This window comes from Melospiza georgiana, chromosome 7, assembly GCF_028018845.1.
Source record: "Melospiza georgiana isolate bMelGeo1 chromosome 7, bMelGeo1.pri, whole genome shotgun sequence".
NCBI classification, from domain to species: domain Eukaryota; kingdom Metazoa; phylum Chordata; class Aves; order Passeriformes; family Passerellidae; genus Melospiza; species Melospiza georgiana.
Window position 1 is genome coordinate 21,235,844 of NC_080436.1, and position 21,269 is coordinate 21,257,112.

The window sequence follows — 21,269 nt, forward strand, 5'->3', positions numbered from 1 at the left end:
ATGAATTGACCTTGAGCAGCATATGTACTCAAAAATTATAATTAAGAAGAATATTAATAATTTAATTTCATAAAATGAACAGCTGTTCTAGTTGATTGGAAACAGCTAAAAGTATAAAATGTATTTTGTGAATGCAAAATTAAAAGTTAATTTTATTATGGAGTGCAATTTGGCAACTAGAAATAAATTCTTGAGATGTAAGCAATATATTTTTGTAATGCTCTACCTATACATCAGAAAGGTCACATGTATATTTAAATACCATATTACTAAAAAAGTTTAATGATTTCAATTGAAAAGCTATCATATGATTCAGCTATTTACAGATGAGTATGAAGCAGCTATGATGCATTTATACTTCCTTTGCCCAATGAACTAGTTAAAAGCTTTACAAAGAAATAGTTTTATTAAATATTTTTTGTATTATAAACTGTTAGTTTCACTTACCTAAGTAAGTCTCCTAAGTCCTTAATTTTCTGCCTTATTTTTTGTGCGTATGTGATTCTTAGAGATTAAGATTTTCCTTAGCATTTGATACTATGGGTTTTCACTTAAAATACATTTCTCTCTCTCATGACAGGCTTTTAACTAATTTTGACTGTTTGTATTTTAACCTGTGCACTTTCAAGCTTAATGTAGTCATTACACACATATACAAGGTGCATAGGCTACAACACAACACCACTGTGGTGGGTTTTGGTTTTTTTTGGTAAATCAGATACCACCACCCCTTCGAAATGGTGCTGACACTGCCTGGGCTGCAGTCTTTTGCTTCAAACCTGGATTATTTGCAGGCTCATACTTAAGTGAGTGGTACAACTTTCAGTATTTCAGTACAAGCTGTGTCTTGTAGAATGAACAAGAACCCAAAATAGTCTGCTAGACCAGACAACATACATGTTTGGCAAATTCAGCATGTCATCAAACTGGAGAAAAATCTTTCCATAAGGGTCCAGTTTAGAAGTCACCACATCTACCATTATGAGGCTAATTTCTGCTAGTTACATCTGCTCTGAGAGGAACAGGTCTGTAACTCCTAGGCTAGACTTGCCCCAGAAGCCATCTAAGGCATTGATTCAGCTCACACCAATACTCCATCCAATACACGAATACTCCATCCAATACACTGATATTCCATCCAATATACTAAAACTCCATCCAATACACTAATACTCCATCCAATACACTAATACTTCATCTTCATCTTGGCACTCACTCTGCAGGAAAGGCCATTGCCATGAGGGAATTATTCTGTCCTGTAAGAGACCTCTCCTACTCTGGGACACTGTTGTTTCTCCTGTACTGCTACCAACAAAAGCACTTTCCACAAGTCTCCATTTTAAGTAGTTTTGATCCATACACAGAATTGAAAGACTGTTTAGTGAAACAAACTCTCTTTTAAAGCAATCTGAAAAACTCTAACTCTACGTTCTTAGTGTAACTTAATATCAATAAAAGGAACTAGATTGCCACTGTGTGCCATGAAACATTTTAAAAAGCAAGAAACCCTTGCACAAACACATTTTAAAATTACAGAAACACTGTAATTCCTGATGAAATATTTCAATCCTACATCAGTAGTAAACAGGATGCACTTTTGTCTCAAAGATTTCTTTTACTAAGGACTTCTGGATCAGGTCCATCGTTTATTTCTTGCCTTGCTGTCACTCCATCTGGACTACTAAAGACATCTACTTAATATCCCTCAACCACACGCTTCTGACACCTGAATCTTTGGCAAAGGATTGCTAACTGATGAAGCTAAACATATTCCTCTCAATGTTTTCTATAACACAACAGTTTATAGAAGATTCTCCAGTAGAAAAGAAGATAGCTGCTTATGATTATTAATTCAGTAAGTTGACCCTAAGAACATGGTGTAGGAAATTAATTCATAATAATAAATATTAAAATATTGTTAATGACCCATACCATGGTAACTGTCCTTTAACCTCTCATTACTTCAGATACGAGGGTTCTCGTGCTATTGTCTCATCTCATTATTCCCCAGAAGAAATTCTTGGTGGTATTTGACATACATACAAACACATTCGTTTTACATGTCCTGTCGTTCCAAACACTATTGGGCTGTATTTTTTCTTGATTCAGAAGTCCATGGCAAAGTGTATCTCTATCAAGACAGCTGTGCCAAAGCTTGCTTGGCACCTCCACCAGAGGATCTCACCTGAAGCTGAACAGTTCCAGATTAGTCCTGGTGAAGTTTTGAAGGCACTTTTTATTTCACTATCTCATTAGGTAATCAGAAAATAAAGCTGATGTTGTAAAAATATAAGGAGCAAATAAGTAGAATTCTCAATGTTAGAATGCAAAATTCAGCAAATCACTGATCAGATTGCTCAGCTTGTTTGGCTACATAGATTTCAATTAAAAAAATAAATAGGAATCTCGCTGCAGTAAGAAAAGTTATTATTTTAAAAGAAATATGTCCATACTTACGTGATGCCAAGCGAGAAATAAGAAACCCTAAAGGCTGTCACTATCTACTAGATACTTCTAAACACAGTTTAGTGCCAAGGGTCTTCCCCTTTGCAGGACAGTGACTGCCATTTTGTGTACTGGCAGGGTAACACGTATCTCAGCCCCTCAACCGTGCAGCTTTACAGAAAGTTAACATTCGGGAAGCATGCTTTAGCTCTGCTGTGCCGCAGGAGCTCAGGCTGGCAGTGGCTGTCTGGGGCTGGCCCTGTGGCCTGGACCTCTCTGAGAAGGGGCATCACTAACACTGACCGCTGTCCACTTCTGCACAAATATAAATCCCGGTCTTAGAACTTGACCTGCATGTTCATTCCCAGTACTGACACCATGCGTTTCTCTTTTTTCCCTCAGCTTCATGTGTGGGAAACAAAATATTGAAAATAATTTAAAAAACCTAAACCCAAACCCAACCCACCAACCAAAGCCAACAGACACACCCGTCCGAAGCAGCTCCCGGTATTTTAAAGGTGTTTACCATGAGCAGCTCTGGGGTCACCGTGCGCTGAGCTCCGCTCGGCCGCCGCGATGGAGCCGGGGCCGGAGCGGGCCCGCCGCACCAGCGGGAAATGGCGGGAAGGCGGCGGCCGCGCGCGGGGCCCCCGGGAAAGGATCAAACGAGACCGACGCGGCGGGACCGTCCCTGCTGACCCCGGTGTGAACGTATTTATTTCACGCTGCGGTCGCGGGTCGCTTTACAGAAACATCTCATGCTAGACCCCGCGCGGGGTCGAAGACGGAGGGGAACACGTGTATTCAAACGTAACTATTAAATAACCTGTACACAAAACTTCAGTCTGTTACCCTGAAAGCACGAAGGCCGAGCCCCAGCACGGCCACACCGGCGCTGTCACCTCACCCCGAGGTGTCTGTAAGCCTCGACCCCCGCGGCCGGCCCGCTCGTGCCCCAGTGCCCGGCTCCCCCCCTCAGCCGCGCTCCAGGGCGGCCACGGCCCCGGGGCCCTATGAGCGTCCAGTCCCGGGCCTGAGGGTCCGCGGGGGCCGCCCCCAGCCGGGGTACTGCTCGCCGTGCCCGGCGAGAGTCCGAGAGCCAGCCGCCCTCTCCCCGCCCCCCGGCCCGGGTCCCGCCGCGGCTCGGCTCGGCTCGGCTCGGCCCGCGGAGGCAGCAGCCGCCGGCTATCCCGGCGGTCACAGGTCGCGGCTGTCCTCCCTCTTGACGCCGTCCGCCGCCGCCTTCAGCTTCTTGTTCTGGTGGGTCTTGACGTGCTTGGCCAGGTGGTCGCTGCGCATGAAGCGCTTCCCGCACTCGGGGCAGACGAAGCGCTTCTCGCCCGTGTGAGTCCGCAGGTGCCGCTGCAGCTCGTCGGAGCGGGTGAAGCTCTTCCCGCAGAAGAGCCAGTTGCAGACGAAGGGCCGCTCGCCCGTGTGCCAGCGCAGGTGCGCCTTCAGGTGCGAGGTCTTGCCGTACACCTTGCCGCAGCCGGGGATGTGGCAGATGTGCTGCTTCTTCTTGCCCGGCTCCGCCTCAGGGGCGCTGCCCGCGGCCGACTGGCAGTTGGGGCAGCGGCAGCGGCGGCACCTCCTGGCCGTTGCCGCCAGGGGAGACTTGGTCTGCAGCAGGGCGGCGATCTGCGTCTGGTACTGAGCGAAGTCCGAGTGCCCCAGCACCAGGCTCCGCGGCAGCGCCGCCGCTGCGGGGAAGCGGTGGCCGCAGCCGCCCGGGGCGCTGGCCTGCTGGATGCTCCACCAGGGGATGTCCTCGGGCGGCGGGTTGGGCGACAGCTGCCGGCAGGGCTGGGCGGGCGGCAGCAGGTTGGAGTACCCGGGCGGCAGGGCGGCCTGGGCGGCGTAGGGGACGTAGGCGGGCGGGCAGCTGGACGGCAGGGCGGCCATGGAGGAGGGCAGCATCTTGACGGGGGAGAACTCGTAGGGATAGGAGGGGTCCGCCGGGGGGGTGAGGGGCAGTTCGTGAGAACCCCCGAAGGAGGGTTGCAGGTGGTTCTTCTGAGGGGTCAACCCCAAGCTGGGATGCGGCGGCGGCAGCCCTCCCGGGGAGTGCGCTGGCATCTCGCCGCTCCACGGGTGGAAGATCCTAGAGGGGGATCCCAGCGTCGGGTCGTAGGAGACCGGCAGGAAATCCGAGGGCGCTGCGCCCGGTTGCCCGATTCGGCTACAAGTAGCGGCCAGAAGAGCCAGGGGCGAGTGCTTGGCCAAGTCTGGGGAGGCGCTGGGGGTGCGGTCCTGCGCAGGAACGGGAGGGAGGGGAGAAGGGAAGGAGGGAAGAGAGCGCGTTACTTGCCGCCCGCAGACACCGGCCTGCGAGAAACTTCCCGCACCACTGCCCGTGCGCGGCTGGGGCCGGCCCGCCGCTCCCCGCACGGCCGGTAAACTTTCCCAAAACAATGCGCACCCAGAGGGCAGGACGTGCCCGGCCCCCCCGCTCCGCCCAGAGACCGGTCCCGCCTGCGGCCGGCGCTGCCGGCCCCGCCGCCGCTCCTTGGCCGGGGAAGCAGCCGCTGTGGGCAGGGAGGCAGCCCCCGCGCCCCCCACACCCCTTGCCACGGAGCACTGCCTGGAGTTACTGACGGGCTGCTAGCGGGAGAGGGAAGTTCCAAGCCCGAGAAGCCCGAGCCCGGCCTCCTACCACCGCAGGGTCCCCACCTACCTCTCCGGGCCGCCCGCCGGGAAAAGCCCCGGGAGGGAGGCGGCTGACGCCAGCTGCCCCCGCGCAATGTGGGTCACAACCGTGGGACTCGGCGCAGTTCGAGGAACACCGGGTGCGGGTACTGACCTGGAGGAAAGCCTGGAGGGAATCGTTCCGGAGGACTGCCACCGCGGCCATGGCTACTGCGCCCGGGGCGAAGGGAAGGCGCCGGGGCACTGCCGAGGCATGAGGACGCCAAGGGGAAGACGAGAAGCTGCCCAGTTTCCTTCTCTCTCCCCCTCTCTCTCCCCTTCCTTCTGATCTCTTCGCCTCCGTGCGCGTCCCACCCCCCCGCGCTGCGCGATCTCCGCGGACTGTCTGACTGCGCCAGGATCACCTCCAAGAATTTGATAAGGACTTTGCCGGGCCGCCAACCAGTCAGAGGGAAGATTTATGGCTTTGAAGTTTGCCGCTACCCAATCATCAAAGAATAGCGGCTCTTTCAGAAGCGAAAGCAAATCCTTTGAATCCACAAAGCTCCTATGGTGTGTTTGTTGGTCTGGATAAAAGAACTGATTATTAGGGGGGATGGGAAGGGAGGAGATAAAGGCGGGACAATTAATGAAGTAATCACTATGTGGGAAATGTATATACACAAATAATTGGATTTTCTTGATCAAAGGACCCCTTACCGCCTAGAGACCCTCGCGTTGGATGTGCAAGACACTGGATCCCCCCTCTTTTTTTTTTTTTTTTTTTTTTTTTTTTTTTTTTTTTTGCAATTAAATTTGTGGCAGAGTCCTAAAGTGACAACGCCTCTTTGTTATCGCTCGAGGAATCTGCCTCCGGATTCCTCTGATAGTGTTTAAAGACTGAAGGTAACATAGCACATGGAGTTCACCTGGTCGGGGCTGGTCGATCCCAGCCGTAAAACTTCCCTGGAGTAATTGTCGGTGGTTCCTCCCCGCTCCCTCCCTCCGCCCGCCCTTCCCCCGAGGCTGAGGGGTATGCCCTCGATTTGACTCGGCAAATAACCGCGCATTTTCTCCTCTGGTAGCTGAATTTGTTTCACTTCTCTCAGCCGGCATTGCCCCCTTGTTACCGGGAGCCCCCGCCTGGCGCGGGGCCAGGCCAGGCGCCCAGCCGGGCCCGGGGAGGAGCAGCGGGCTGCCACCAGCAGCAAGCGTTCTCTCAGACAGACACACCGACAAACCGGGCAGCCGGGAAACAGAAGGGAAAAGTTTCCTCTTCCCTAGCGGGAGCCGGGTGTAAGATACATGATTTCTTTAAATGAAGACCGGAGTCTCTCTTGGCGGGCCTGCCGAGCCGGCCTGTCTTGCGCCGTCGGGGAGTGGAGATCGGGGCGGCTCCTTGGGAGCACGAACGCTGCTATCGGGTCTGTGCCTCCCCTGCTCTCTCACCTCCTGCCCCAAAGACAAAGTCGGCCCCAAGAGCTTTGTTACTTCATCCCGCACCTTTCGGCCTCTGTCTATACATCTCTATACGCATGTGTGTCTGAAGGATCTAACCTGCCTTGCGTTCGACCATGTGTGAGGCTATTGACCCTCTAACCAGCACCAGGCACATCTGGGTCACAGCTTGCCGCCACCGTCGGCTGCTGAGCTCAGTGGGCTGCAGAGCTGGCGGGCCCCCTCGCATGTGCCGCCCAGCAAGGGGCAGGCGGGGCCCCGCGCCTCTCCGCGGGCCCACTCAGCTCCGCGCTCCGCCGGGGGCCCTGGAAACGCGCTCCTCTCCTCCCCGCTTCCCCATCTGCTCCGAGGCCATCGCAAACGCCGGCCTGTTTGGCCAGGTACCAAACCAGGACGTTCATCTCCGTCTTGAGGAGGTGGGGGTACCCTTTCGGGCAGATGCCGGCTGGCTCTGGTCCTCCGGAGCTGTTTGCACAGGTAACTCGATCCTCCCCGCAGTCGCTGGGTTCAATTGTATTCGCACCGCCACTGAAGTCTCTTTAAACGCCAGCACACAGAGATCTTTATCTGCCTTTCCTGTGGAAACAATCACTGTCCGCTCAAAGACTTTCAAGAGTTGTAGGGCTTGAATTAGATCGGTTTCTTTGAAGGGATTAAAGTGCCAAGTCCTCTCCCACGGCTCCATATTGAGTCCCGGGGAGAAATAAAACCTCGACCCCATGTAACACTACGCAGCAGCCATATCAAGCTCTTCCCATGTGCCAGGTAACCGCTTCACCAGGTTGGCAACAGGAAGACAAGGGTCCCGCATCCAGCGCTTTTACCACGCACTGATGCATCGAGGCAAGGTTCGCCGCTGCTGCAGGACCCTGCGGCCCGGCAGCAGCTCCCGCCGGGGCGTGAGGCTGCGGACGATAGGGCTCCCCATCCGCCTGCAGGGGTGCGGGGCTCAGGGGCTCCGGCACCTCCATCCACCACACACGAACACCTCCCAGCACCGCCGCTGAGCGATCCGCCGGGGGCTGCGCCGCGTCAACACGGGACATGGCGGCTAACGGGGAAGCACAGCGAGCCCCGGCCGACAGCGCGGCGGGCAGGACACGCACACAGGCACTGCCCCGCGCACCCCGCCCGCAGCCTCGGGTGCCCCCGCTCACTGCCACGCTCCAGCCGCGCCCCTAGAGCCGCATCGGGGCAGGAGCGCACTTGCTGTCCCCTCGAGTCTAAGCTGTAGCTGGGGCAGCCGGAGCCGAAGGGGAGCCCCCCCGTGGGGAGCCCGACCCGCACCTCGGCTGCCCGGAGGAGCAATAACTCGCTAGACGAGCGGAACGGCGGCGCTCGCGCTTGCGTTGTCCCTAAACCTCCGTATCCCCAAACTTATGTCAAACCCAGAGATATGCGAGATGCCCGATTTAACCCCTACCTCAATTTTTGTTAATTCGTTTTACCTAGTAATTGCTAGATGAATACTCAGAAAAATGTTTCTAAAGGAAATGAGAGGAGATAGGTAGATCAGGAGACACTGAACACCCCGAGGTTCCCTCCATTCTCTAAAGTACGGTATTTCCCCAGATACCTCGACGAACCAAAATGATTTGTCAAGTTGCAAAAAAGTTAGTGGAAAACTGGATAAGTTTCTATACAGCTGCCACACTACAAATGCCATAAATCTGCATCCAAGAAAGTACATTACCTAAAAATCGAGAATAAATTCTCATTTCTGGAAGAAACCAATGGGCTGAAAAATGAAGCGGTGCAGTCATAATTTTCTGTACAAATAATTAGTGTTCAAACTCGGAGCATTTCAGTCTCCTGAAATGTATTCTTAATGAAGTGATGTTCAGAGCTGTCATTAAAAATGCAGGGCTGGAAGATCAAAGTACAATATTTATTTTAGAAATTTGTTTCAGTTATCAGGAGATACAGGTATCAAGGCCAAGTGTCAATTCAGTTACACAAAGCACGATTTCCATGAGAAATGGGCTGCCGCTACGTGCTAGTGTAAAGCAAAGGGACACCAGAGCCGAGTTGCAGCGCGGGAGGAGGCGCGGGGCCGGGGGGCTGGGGGCTGCTCCCGGGGCCGCAGCCGGGCCAGGGCAGCTCGGAGAGCGGCGCTGAACAGCACAGCCCTGCGTGGGGCTTTGGCCCGCAGCCCAAGGGGCCGGTCCCCAGCGGCGGGGCTGCAGGGGCCGGAGCAGCTCTTGGGCCCGCCGGGGAGGCAGGGCAGCGCCGTGGGCAGCACGGCGGCCTGGAGGCAGAGCCGGAGCCTGAACTGCTCCAGCCACGGGGCTGAGGCGCAGGGGGCTCCCAGAGCCCCGCTGCCTCCAAGGGTCCCTGCCTGCTATGGTGGGTGGCGAGACCCCTACCGGCCCCGGGGTCAGAGGGGCTCAGGCGGCACTGGGCTGCACGGCTGCGGTCGGTTTAACACAGCACGTATAAATCACGAGTCACCATCACCGTTTCCTAGATAGGTGTCTTAAAAATCAGGATTTTTCAGATCCAGGTATCCCAGAGTGGCTGTACCACCACGCAGGGCTCTGTGGACCCTGGTTTGAATGCAGGCAGCCTACCTGGAATAACAGCTGCTTGCATGCCAGTGGTGCCCTCCATGGTTTCTGCTGTACCTCTGACTTCAGGGCCCCAAGTACCTCATCCCGGAGCCTACCCCACAACCTGTCCCAGTGATGGCTCACACTGCCACAGCCAGGTCCTCTCATGACATTCACTTCTCCAAAGTCATTTGCAGTCATCTGCCTTGACCCGCCCCCCATAATCAAACTTTGATGGGCTCTGGCCACCTGCCTGTCCACAGCCTGGGGTTCCTGCATTGCTTTCCACTAAACACTGCTCTTTAGCAATTGTGACAAAGAATCAGAGACAGGATCATTTTAAAGTGAACAGCTGCATTAACATTGAGCCAAACCTCCTAGTCAAGTTGTCCATCAGAATGGCAAAATTTAAACCTGAAAAAGCTTTAATAAGCTTGCTCCAGAAGGCAGTGTCTTCACACCATCCCTCATTTTTTTTCTGGTTTAAAGATGTACTAACAGAAACCAGCCATCCACAACAGCAAGAAGTTTCACCAGAAGGTAAACTACCCTAGGTATATAGCTTCAGGCACATGTGGATACACTGTCAATAGTTCTGAGTTATATGCCATTAATACTATTTTTATTTACTTCAGCATATTCACATTTTTACAGTAGACAACATGATTGGCATAAGATGAGGAATAACCAGTTCACACAGTGTAATTTGAACAACAGTAGATGAAAATAAAAAACATTAAAAAGTGCTATGGTATTGCCTGCTTTTTTTCCTGTCCTTTAGGGAAAACCACAAAATTCTAGACAAGATTGGCACATGTTAGAGCATATTTAGGATTTAAAGGCTTGCCTCAACGTTTCCCAGTGTACGTGTAGATTTGACAAAGATTAATAGAGGATTTCCCAAACTTCTGAAAGCTGAGTTGCCCTTTATGGGAAGTAGAACAAGTTTCATGCCTCACAAAGTTTAATGCCTCACAAAACTGTTGTCAAAGTTTTAAATATCTTAATGTATTCATCTTCTGCTCCATCCTTGGCTGGCCCTTTGTGATTTTTCCTCCTGTCTTGGGGAACAATGGTGAACATTTCTGGATATACTTCCTTCCCTGACTTCCATATTTAAAAAAAAGAATCAGACTCTTAATCATAACAATATTGAAAGTGTTATTCTTGGCTCTACTTGGAATGCCTGGGACACTTTTAGTTCAAGATGATAATTTCAAATTTTCTGGAAATGCTCTCTGCCTCTGGCATACATGGCTGCATTTTCGTCACAGCTCTAACAGCTAGAAATGGACTCCTACAAAACAGAAAGCAAGCCAAGACTCTGGTGAGCAGCTGAAAAGGATCTGCTGTGTGCATCCTGCTTGTTCTCTTCTTTGGGGAAAAACTAGGTAAAAAAAGCCTCTGTATTTTTGATGGAATGCATTTGGGGAAGACTGGATGGGAACTTTTAATTTTATGACTACAGATACATACAGCTAATTTTTTTTTTTTTTACATTGCAGTTAGTATAGAATGAAAAAGTAATTAAATTGTTATTTACTTCCTCTTGACTACAGAGAGTATATTATCTAAAAATTTGTCTCATGATAATTAGTTTTAGTTACTTAGTATACTTATTGACAAATTAAACAGCTGTCTGTGTCTATACTGTGTTAGAACTGGAAACAGCACAAAGTTTATCCAGAAAGATCATTGTTTAACCTACACATAAATACTGGATGATCACATGGCTGCCACATTGCTGTTGATTTGGCTGAGTGGATCAATCCAACACTGTAAAAATACACCTGTTATTTAACAAACTCATGCTGTAATTTTAGAACTTTTTGGTAGAGAAAATAGTAAGTATTTTCTAATGGCAGTATATTTCAATATTTCAAGAAGCACTTTTGAAATAATCCACTCTTCAAGGACTACTGAACAAGAACATATAAAAATGTCCACAATCTTTATTATAAAAGGCAAGTGCTCTACATAAACTCTTCAACAACTTCACTTTAGTTGGGGGGAAAAGCCCAGAGATATGAAGAAAAAGCCTAATAGTAGCATTTTGAGGATCAAAACACGGACACAGGTACGGTACATGACTGGCATTAAAGGTGTCTCAGGAAAGAGATATTGTCTTCACCCTATGGGAGAGAATCTGAAAACCCTCTCTGTATAATGCTTTCAAGGTAGGTTTTTCCAGTTATGCATACATTAGTGAAAGGCAGCCTATAAACTATGACATAGGTGAGTGCCCCCAACAGGGGGAGAGTTTTTGAACAGCACCTAGAAAAATTAGATTTCTAAACTGAGGTGTTTTTTTTTTTAAATGCCAGTCTTATTGACTGCCACCAGAGGTTCAGGATCCCATGAAATATTGGGGAAAATTAAATTACAATTCTGAAATGATTTATCTCTCCCTAGCTGAACAGTGCTCTCATAGACTGGCAGAAAAGTCTTTTCAGGAAAGAGTGTACAGTATGTTTCTGTGTCATTTCACAAACTGATGCCTTAAGTGGAGCAGAATAATACATAAATAGTTAAATGCATAAATTACATTAACTACCCAAATATAAATTTCCCTCCTTCCAATTCTGAAAATTAAAATACCATCAATAAAATTATTTCAAACGTATTTCAAATACACAATATTTTTACTATGCTTTCCATCTTCATAGAACTATAAAAAGGTGAAGTCATTCTAACCATACTCTTACATGCTCGAGTCAGCTTCCTTCCCCTTCTTTACAAGGGGAATGACCCTTGCCATCCACACAACTGCTCCAGGTTTGAAAAGAGGAGCTCCTTGCCTCAGTTCTGCACATGGATTATGAGGCTGCTCCTCACCAAACACTTGAATATCTTACCCCAGCTCAGCTGAAACTCAGGAGTATTGGCTGAGGCGTGCACCTTCTGCTGGCTGGCTGGCCATGCCAGTGAGAAAGCAAACAACCCTAATCTGGGAATAAATCACCTTTCACTTCAGTCTTCAATCAGCTCCTATTGCTCAGGGCCAAACAGCTTGACCAGCTGTTTGAGAACCCAGACAAGATGAGGAGAAAGGATATTCTCCTCAAAGATGAGTGTATCAGCACGGCCATGACTCATGAACCAGTCTAATGAACAGTATAATTTTTCTCACACTTCTGAAACCTCTGAGACAGAGGGAGAAAAAAGATAAGATCTTCAAATTGTTACATTTTTGGGCTTTTCTCCCTCAGTAAATCTTATACTCCTATTTTCCTACTACATGAAGAATCACATAATCTACTGGCATTGAGCTGACATAAACACATATTACACATGAAAGAAGGAAGAGTACATGGCAAAACACAGATACTGCAACAAAGTGGAAATTTATTAATCTAAATTACCTCATTCTTATGCCTGGAAATAGGAATGAGACTATGATGCTGCAGTGCTAGCACTCCAATGCCTAAATGATACAGAAATCTGCAACTGAAAACCACTGACTGCTTCTTAGGAGGTCACACTAAACCACAAAGAACTATTTTCCAAATTTTTTGTCTTAAAAAGAAACTTGGAGAAAAATCCAAGTGCCAAGTCATGCAATTTAATCTGTAATCAGACTAACTTTATAAAATACTGCCATTCTATCAATGCACAATGGGGCTGAAAAATAATACTCTGTCAAGATTCTTACAGAAGGCACTGGAGTAGATGCCCAGAAAAACTGAATTGGGCTCATGATTTACTAATTTTTTTCTACTTCCATTGCCACACATGCTAAGTGTACTTGGCACACGGAGTGATTCAAAAAGAAGCTGCTCTGTAATGCCAGTGATTCTCTTTAATGAGATACAGTTATCAGTTGATTTATGAATTTCTGCTGCCTGTTCTCATTAAGGGTAAGGTAATTTGCATTCTAGAAGTAAGACTGTTTACAAGAGAACACAGTAATCAAAATCCCTCTAAATAAAGTTTTAGAAATGTACACAGTGAGGCTAGAGGTAGTTCTAGGAATGTGCATAACTTTAGCCACTAAACTCTATTGCAAAGACTCAAGAGAAGGTGTTACATCTCCAGTTTTATCTAGTTTTCCAAATTAGTATAGCATTCATCTCAGGAATTTAATATGGGAAGAGTCAAAATGAACTTTCTGCTTGAGCCTTCTGATACCCTGGTGACCTCCTCCTCCTGGGAGATCCTATGCTGTTAATTTAGATACCATATGCCTCACTGGTCATCAATTCAACTGCTGCTCTCTATGTTAGAGCCTTCACAGGATCCTGATCACACTGCCTATAAAACTAATAATTTCCTCTACCTACTGTTGCTCTACCAGTCCGACAAGCTCCAGCTGATCAGTATTTTCTTATAAATACTTAGAAATAGCACAATCTAGTCTGCTTTGTTCTTTCTTTTGGTATATGCTTCTGCACTATAATTTAGACACTATTTGCAGCGCTCCAAAGTAAAGCATCAACAACTGGAAGACAGCAGAGGAGGAATGTAGGAAAAACAGAGCTGCACAGACTCTGAACTAACACTGGTCAGATGTCTGAATGTAGCCCAGCATTTTGGCAGGGGTGAGAAGCAAAAGCCTAACCATCTAGGTGGAGAGAAAAGGTAATCTCCAAGCAGATAGCACATCAGTGCTGAGACTGACTAGAGAAGCTAAGAATGAGCATGGAATTACACATGTTAATACTGGTGACACTGATTATGAGAATACCAAGATGAATGGAGCAGCTCAGCCTGAGCAATTGATTGAAGCTGTTTTCATCTCTGTGGGGTGTTCTTCAACAGTTCGCTCTATGCAGCCATATACAGCCACCTCTGACATTCAACTCATACATACATTCAGCCTAGATAAGGGGTGGAAACTTTGTCTCCCCTTCCCTGCTCTCTCCTGCCACCAGCCAGAAAAGCAACTACACAGTTTCCCTTTCTTCTTTTTGTAAGCTGTCAACTTGCCAAGCTTACCAGTACAGGGTATGTAAGGATATACCAGCCAGATGTGAGAGGAATATTCAGGATATTTTTCTGAGTAACAGGAGGGCAGCTGCCGAGCTGGGTGGAAACATAGAAATAGGATCAACAAGCAAAATCTTGTGACAGTCCTGTGTAAGAAGGTGGTCAAACTTCAGTGAACGTACTGGGAGGAGCTTTAGTCACTTTGAGCACATCATCTTTAAAGCATCTATCTTCACAACTCCTCTGTAAAGATGTACTATGTTATTATAGCTTTTTTATCAAAGGCAACACAGGGGATCACATCCCTTGTTCTATGTCAAACATTAACTCTACTGAAGAGCAGGGAGTTGGACTGATGAGCAGAGGCACACAACTTGGGACCAAATAACACCATGTTGCAACTTATATCCCTTGCAAAATCCAAACTCTTTTCTATAGCACTCCCATCCCCCTGCCTTCACATCAGTCTCTTCTGACACTTGTACACTCTCTTAGCAACTTTTGAATTATGAGCAGTTGTTAATCTTTCAGACAGAGTAAAACCCACATAAACTTGGACATGCAGAGAGGCAACAGTGAGACTGTGGAGGCAATGAAGAGACTAACATGCAGCCTATGCAAATAAAGCTGCATGAGCCAACACACCCACTACACCTGTATTTCTACTCTTCCTGGTGGACAGTGATAAGAGCATATGATAGGAAAAAACCAGAGCCCAGCACCTTTGCTTTACAAAGACAAAATACACATTAGGTGGGCTGTACTTAACAACCAGACATGCTTCTATAACTCTAACACTGAACATACTGAGCAGAAATAACTAGGTATTTGCTTACTTTAACAGCCCATCCTTTCTCTGCTTTAGCAAACTCCTCACTACAGGGTTATATCCAAGGCACTAGTTCCCCTTGCCAATCATGAAAACAACCTCTCTCAGTGGTGATGACCTCCCCTGCAGACAGATCTGCATGCTTTGCTCCTGAAGCAGCTTGGGGAATCAAGTAACGCTATCATCTGTATTTCCTTGATCCCACACGTGGGAGCAATTAGAAGAGCTAATTTTTCTCCACCTCAAGTAGACCCTTTTTCTATGCCAGTTTTCTCTCCCCCTCAGTAAGTGTTCCACCAACTTCTTCCAGTGAATCCTTGTACTACTGTATATGGTCAAACATAGTGATCCCCTTTGCAAACACATGAGGCACAAACTCACAACTATATTGCTGGATCAGCTAAGTTTTGGGACACTGCTTTTTGCCCTTACCATCAACTCATGTTTGGCGGGTTCCCTGTAACAGTCTTAGAGGCATTAGTTATGAGGGACGCAGCATGTTCACATAATAGAAGTCTGGAGAGTACAAAAGGGAAATAGAAGTTTGGGCTATTTTTTGCTCTTGACCATTCAGAAGAATTTAGAGGATGTGGACAATTATTTATGTCTATCCCTTGTTCGGCACCCTTCCTTGATGTCCTAAATTCAATCCAGGTTTTGTTGTTGTCCTTTACCAATATATGCTGATATACAAAGAGCTAAATGAAGATCATAGGATATTGAGAAGAAGTTTGTATTCCTGTCTGTCAAGAGTGTATGTGCGCTGCTGGTAAACACAAATTTCCAGCTACTGATTAATTATTTTGTCAAAACCAAAACCAGTGTGATCTTAATGAAAGTACCCAGGTTTAGTCTGGCTGAGCAGACAGATTATATGTTTAATTGTAATGGGCTGTAAACATCTGAGATCTTTATAAATGGAGAAACTAATAGTGTCTATATTTAGATATTTGAGAGAAGCAAGGGTTTTTACAAGACTGATCTGCAAAAATTGAAGTGATGTATTTTGATTGTTGAGTATTTTTCTGATCTCTTGCTCTGTTTAATTTGAAGGTGAAAAATATATGCTAGCAATATCCATCTCTGTGCAGTTTGTCTAAAAAAGCCAATAATTTTTTGCAATGTAATGAACCTCAGTAAAAGGAGAAAAGTAAGTTATTTTTAGACTACATCATTCTCACGATGAAGAAAAGAAAGAAAACAATCTCCTCAGATGAAAGATTACCACTATTTTTGCTTCAACATGCTTAAAAAAATGATGGAGAAATCAAAGAAAAGATATTTCCATCACACCATCTAGTAGCATATTTATAGAGAGACACCTGGAGAAATATTTGCTGATAATATATACTCTACATCACTTATGATTTTTATCATCTGCTTGGTAGTCTATGTTTCTGAAGTTAAAACCAATAAATTTCTAGCATACTGAACAATTACTATTTTTGAAAATTAATAATTCCAGATTTTTATTGTGCTGACATTTTCTGTAAACTTACGATAGAAAATACTTTTTCCAAAGCTTACAGCAAGATGTAAGATAATGATTATAAAATAATCCTTTAAAAACTTGATACGATGAAGTACTGCAAGTCTAGAGGAGAAAAAATGTTTTACTTTGAACCATCAAAAATTGAAGATTTTTTCCCTGATCTTTGAAAGAGGAACCAGATCTCAAGATACCGATTGCAGTATTACAACAATTTCCCATTGTAGAAAAGGGAGGAATTTTATATTGGGAACATTTTATTTGCCTTTACTTTTGCAATTTGAATTACTAGTCCATTTGTAATTTTGTTCTAAACTATACCACTTGGCTTCTCAAGAAGCTTCTAAAGCATCTTAAAGTGGTTTTTACTACAGGTATTACATACATTTTAAGACACTCTGCAAGATGATTTACTGCCTTATTATAGTATATGATGAGAAAAATATTTAAAATTTACTAAAAAAATTTACTGAAAAATATTCAAAATTTGCCTCTACGATGAAACCTAACGGTTCATGTATTTTTTCTTCTTGTCTCATGTAGCTTCCTCTCTTTTGTTCTAAGTCTCTCTCATAGAAGTTTTCTACCGCTTTATCCCCAAGGCCATTAATTCCCTTATGAAAGACCATTAATACCTCTCTCTTCATGCCCATCCTTTGAAAGTCCTCTCCCAAGTGTCACCTAGAAATTGGATACAACAGAGATTAACACTGTGGGAAGCCACAGGGTGAAGCAAGCAAGCTCTGCCCCCTCAGAAATAACAAATCATGTGCTCTCCATTTGGTTCCATGCAGCAGCTGGAAGAAGCAGTGAAGCTGGCACCTTATCACTGCACTGTGGCAGAGACAGTGAAGAATCCCCCTCTAATTCTTTTAACACAAAGGAAGACAGAGAGAAAAACCATGCTAATGTTTCCTGCATGCTGTAATTGAGCAGAAATGGCAAGAGAAATTTCATTAGGAAATACTGAAATTTCCCAAGAAAATATCTTATAGTCCTCAGAGTACTGTCCATAGTTCAAAAATACCTTTAAAGAAAGAAAAGTAGCCTTTAATGCAGTTGAATCAATACCTGTCATAAACACTGTATTTCCTCTGAAAGTTTGTATCACTTCTAGCCTGTCAGCAACATTTTCAAGTACTACCTGTATGCACTTCTCTTATAATCAAAGGAAGGAAATACTTATATTCTCAGAACTTCCATGTACAAATTAAAAAAAGAATTTTAAAAAGTAAGCTATAAACAGAACAGTGACTAGAATTTCTTTCTGAAAGCACTATATTGAGTTACTAATGAGTTTCTAATAGAGAAAACACTTTCTTACTGCTTATACCTAGTGGTTTAATAACACTTATGCTCACTTCTTCAATTGTACTGTTGCACAGGGAGTCCAGAATGTTGTCTTTTCTGCCTCCTATTTTCTCCATAATTTGCAGATACACTCTAAAAACCACTGGGAATTTCCAGCTTAAGTGTAAAACTCATGCAGATCTAGTTTCAACAAAGGTAGCCACCCCTAACAATCTCAGCAAACACAACACAGCTGACAGCTGAATGTTACCAGTGGGGCCTCAGAAGCAGGGCTTAACAATTTTGTTTAAGATCACAAGTTCTCCACCAACACTTGAGCCACAGAAGAATGCTCATTAGCTGTTATAAAAGTAAAATTGGTTGGGCTTTGTGTTTCAGGGGAGGGCCTGAAAGGTACATCCAAGTAGATGCACCAATACACTGGAGAGTACTATAAATTCTTAAATTTAAACAATTTGCACTCTTTTCTTCCTCTTGATAATACAAAATCATGCCTTGTTTCGGTTAAATACATTTTTTTGCTCTACGTTTAATCAGGTTCATATTTCTTTCTGTTTAGTTCCCACTAGTTTCTTTACATAGCATTCAGTATAATTTTTTTTATTGTGAAAAAACCCACATTTTGTAGCTGGAGCTGTTTTGTCCCACTCTTGTTTTCTTTAATCTTTTGTTTGATGCATGGAAAGATGCTAACGTTTTTTGTACTATCTTAACTGTAGTGATCCGGGAGCAAAGCAAATGAGATTTAGTAGATATGTTTCTGTTGTCATTATTAAACCTCATATGCTTTGCTATGTAGGCAACATGTTTTATTTCTCTTAACCTGAAAGAGGTTTCTGTCTTATTGTTGCAATTTATTAAGGGCAAACAATCTAGGGCTTATAATAGGCCTGTAGGCAGAACAAAGCCCTTGTCAAATGGAAGGGTTGGCTGCTCAGCTGGGTAGCATGTAAATGTGCAAAAAGAACTGTTCTGTTCAAAGACACTAGACATGCTTTTTAAATAAAACATCTCATAAAACTGAGAGTTGCCATTTAAATGTTGTGTTGGAAATGTTAATTTAAAACAAAATAATATCATTGAAGAAATACAGTTGCACTGAATTTTTTTTTGTAAACTCTCAAATCAAATCCCACATATCACTAAGGCTTTTATTAGAGGCTCAACATAGTATGTTCCTCAAACAGCAGTTTATTGTCATTTTATAACACTGTGTTATGCAAGTTCAGTGACTACTGTACTCACCTAGGCAGACAGTGTAAACCTAATCTTATCCAAAAGGTATTTTTCATTTTCAATACGGGAAGTCACCCTGCCTGTTTCTTTAACATAGTATCATGTCTCAAAAAGTAAGGCAGTTTCTCATTCTACAGTTCATTTAAAATTTCTCATTATGTGCCTCTTTGCAAGAGCTGAAATTAAAATGACAGATAAAGATTACAACATAATAGGCATTTTTTTAATGCACTGATCCACTTGGGCACAAGCAGTTCTTTTTTTCTCTTCTGTTGAAATGTATAATCAGGACAGTATCATCAATTAGATTTTTCACTTTAACTTTCCATAATGTTTCCAGACTTCTCTATTTGGCAAAGACAATTGGGACAGATTTCTTTATTTTTTCCTCTGGCCTAAAACTCAAAACCCCCCACTTTCCAAACTGTTACCACCGAAGAGTTTATTAAATGGCTGAAAAAGACAGCTGGTCCCACCATCTGTTAAAAATTTTCAGGGGCCAAATGAAACAGGTTACACCTTTAGCCATGCCAAGTCTTCCAATACCCCCTCCCTCTCACAGCCTGTGGAGGGCTAATCTGAATTTCACGCTCTGATTTTGCTATTGCTAATGTCTGAGCTTCTTATGTGTGCTTCTTGTAGTTGCTTATATTAGTTCTCTAGCAGTATCAAAAGCTCCCCTCTCCTTTCAACCTAGCTCATTTGCAATCAACGGAATCTTGGCTCTACAGTCTCCTTTACAATAAGATACTGTACCTTGAAGGAAACCCACAGAGAACCTAATATGTTACTTTTTTGGAGCAACAGAGAAAATCAGGAGTACATTTCTGTTGTTTTGCAGCCACTTTTCTATAAATGCTAATGGAAGTAATTCAGATGTGCCAACAAAGACAGAATCTGCAACACACTGCAGGTGTGAGGGGGCTGAAACAAAAGGGATGCTAACCCTAATGGTATTTCTTGTCATTAACAATTCTTTGATGTTCATACTCGAGGCTCTCTTTTATCTTGCAGTTTTTCAGCCATCTTTGTTAACATGCAGTGCAACTAAACCTTTTTTTCCTTAACCTTTAAAGACATCTGCAAAATGTTTATGCTAAGTTAGTTTCCACAGCATCTATCTGTAACACACATTGAAGTAAAATGAGATAAAGCTTGCAAGGTTATTACTAAAACATCAGTAAGTTCCTATCATTAAGTGAAAGGAACAGATCAATAAAAAGAAGCTCTTAATGTTACTTTAATAAGGATGAGTTTCTTGTAAAAGGACTGAGGATTAACTTCAGTGTAACAGAAGCAGTGTTTATAATATAGCAGCTATGTTGATAAGAACCAGTTTGTTTTACTTGTACTAATTAAAAAGAATTAACAATATCTGTAAGTTCCCACATTAAAACAGCATGTCACAATATAATATATTTAAGGACATTCTGGTTTTCCAGAAGGGATTTCTCTACCACTAAGTGGGCAGTGGCACTCAGTCAAGGAGCTGTAGGTGGAGATTCTCCACATCCATCTGTCTTTCCATGACTTACAGATGGAAAAACACCGTTGTCTTTTAAAATGTTCAGCTCAGTAGGATGACAGTAAAATGAAATGAACAATCAAAGCACACAAGATGCCAATCTGAGCTACTGCACAGCACTACCAGCAAACCCAGCGTTTTGCTCTCGTCCCATCGGTCATGTCCTGTTAGATCACATCCTATTTTATCACGGTCTGTTGCGTTATTGTTGTAGCATGTTGGAATGTTAAATGAGCAACCTAATCAATCAATACCAATTTCCAATTGGAACTCAGCTGTAAATCTGTACTGAGTTGAAGATGCCAGAGATTGCAAAACAAGTTACCAAAACTTACAGTTTTATGAAGCCTCACATTTTGTGTTTCTTTCAAAACTTAATTTCTAACAGGTCAATTTAATCAAATAAATCAAGTCTGTGCCTGCTTTAAGTACACCACTTACCTTTGGATTTGGATGTAAACTTCCATCAAACCAATCCTACAGAACAAGGACTGAATGTTCATTCCTGGGGTAGTAGAAATTACAAAACTAAAAGTTTCTGTTTCAAAGACTTTGTGATCTCAGTAACAGCCATTTTGTCACAGAAGTCTTTACATAATCTCTCCAGTTGTGCAACTGTGTTGATTTGTTGCTTATAACAGGGAGCAGCAGCAAAACCAAAAATCACTAAATAAACCATGTCACACAATTTTGTGTAAGTACCTCCTGCCCAATCCTTTCCTTTGCTAGGGATCCCAATGTAGCCTTTCCATATCCCCATTTCTCAGCTGTATTGTGATGCTGTACTCCAGAACCCAGCTTTCTGGGGGTCACTATCCACCAGAACCTCAAGATTTTGCTACCCCTGTCCTGGCCTCAACCATCTCCACCAGTGCA

The 21,269-nt window shown here is 44.8% G+C and overlaps 1 protein-coding gene across 1 annotated transcript; it reads right to left on the reverse strand.

Moving 5' to 3' along the window:
- Window positions 1–3,642: 3,642 nt before the first annotated feature.
- SP5 (Sp5 transcription factor) lies at window positions 3,643–6,607 on the reverse strand. The gene is given in 5 exon segments (XM_058028500.1): window positions 3,643–4,695; window positions 5,246–5,451; window positions 5,454–5,769; window positions 6,000–6,265; window positions 6,574–6,607. Coding segments are annotated over 5 exon segments (1,875 nt in total).
- Window positions 6,608–21,269: the final 14,662 nt, after the last annotated feature.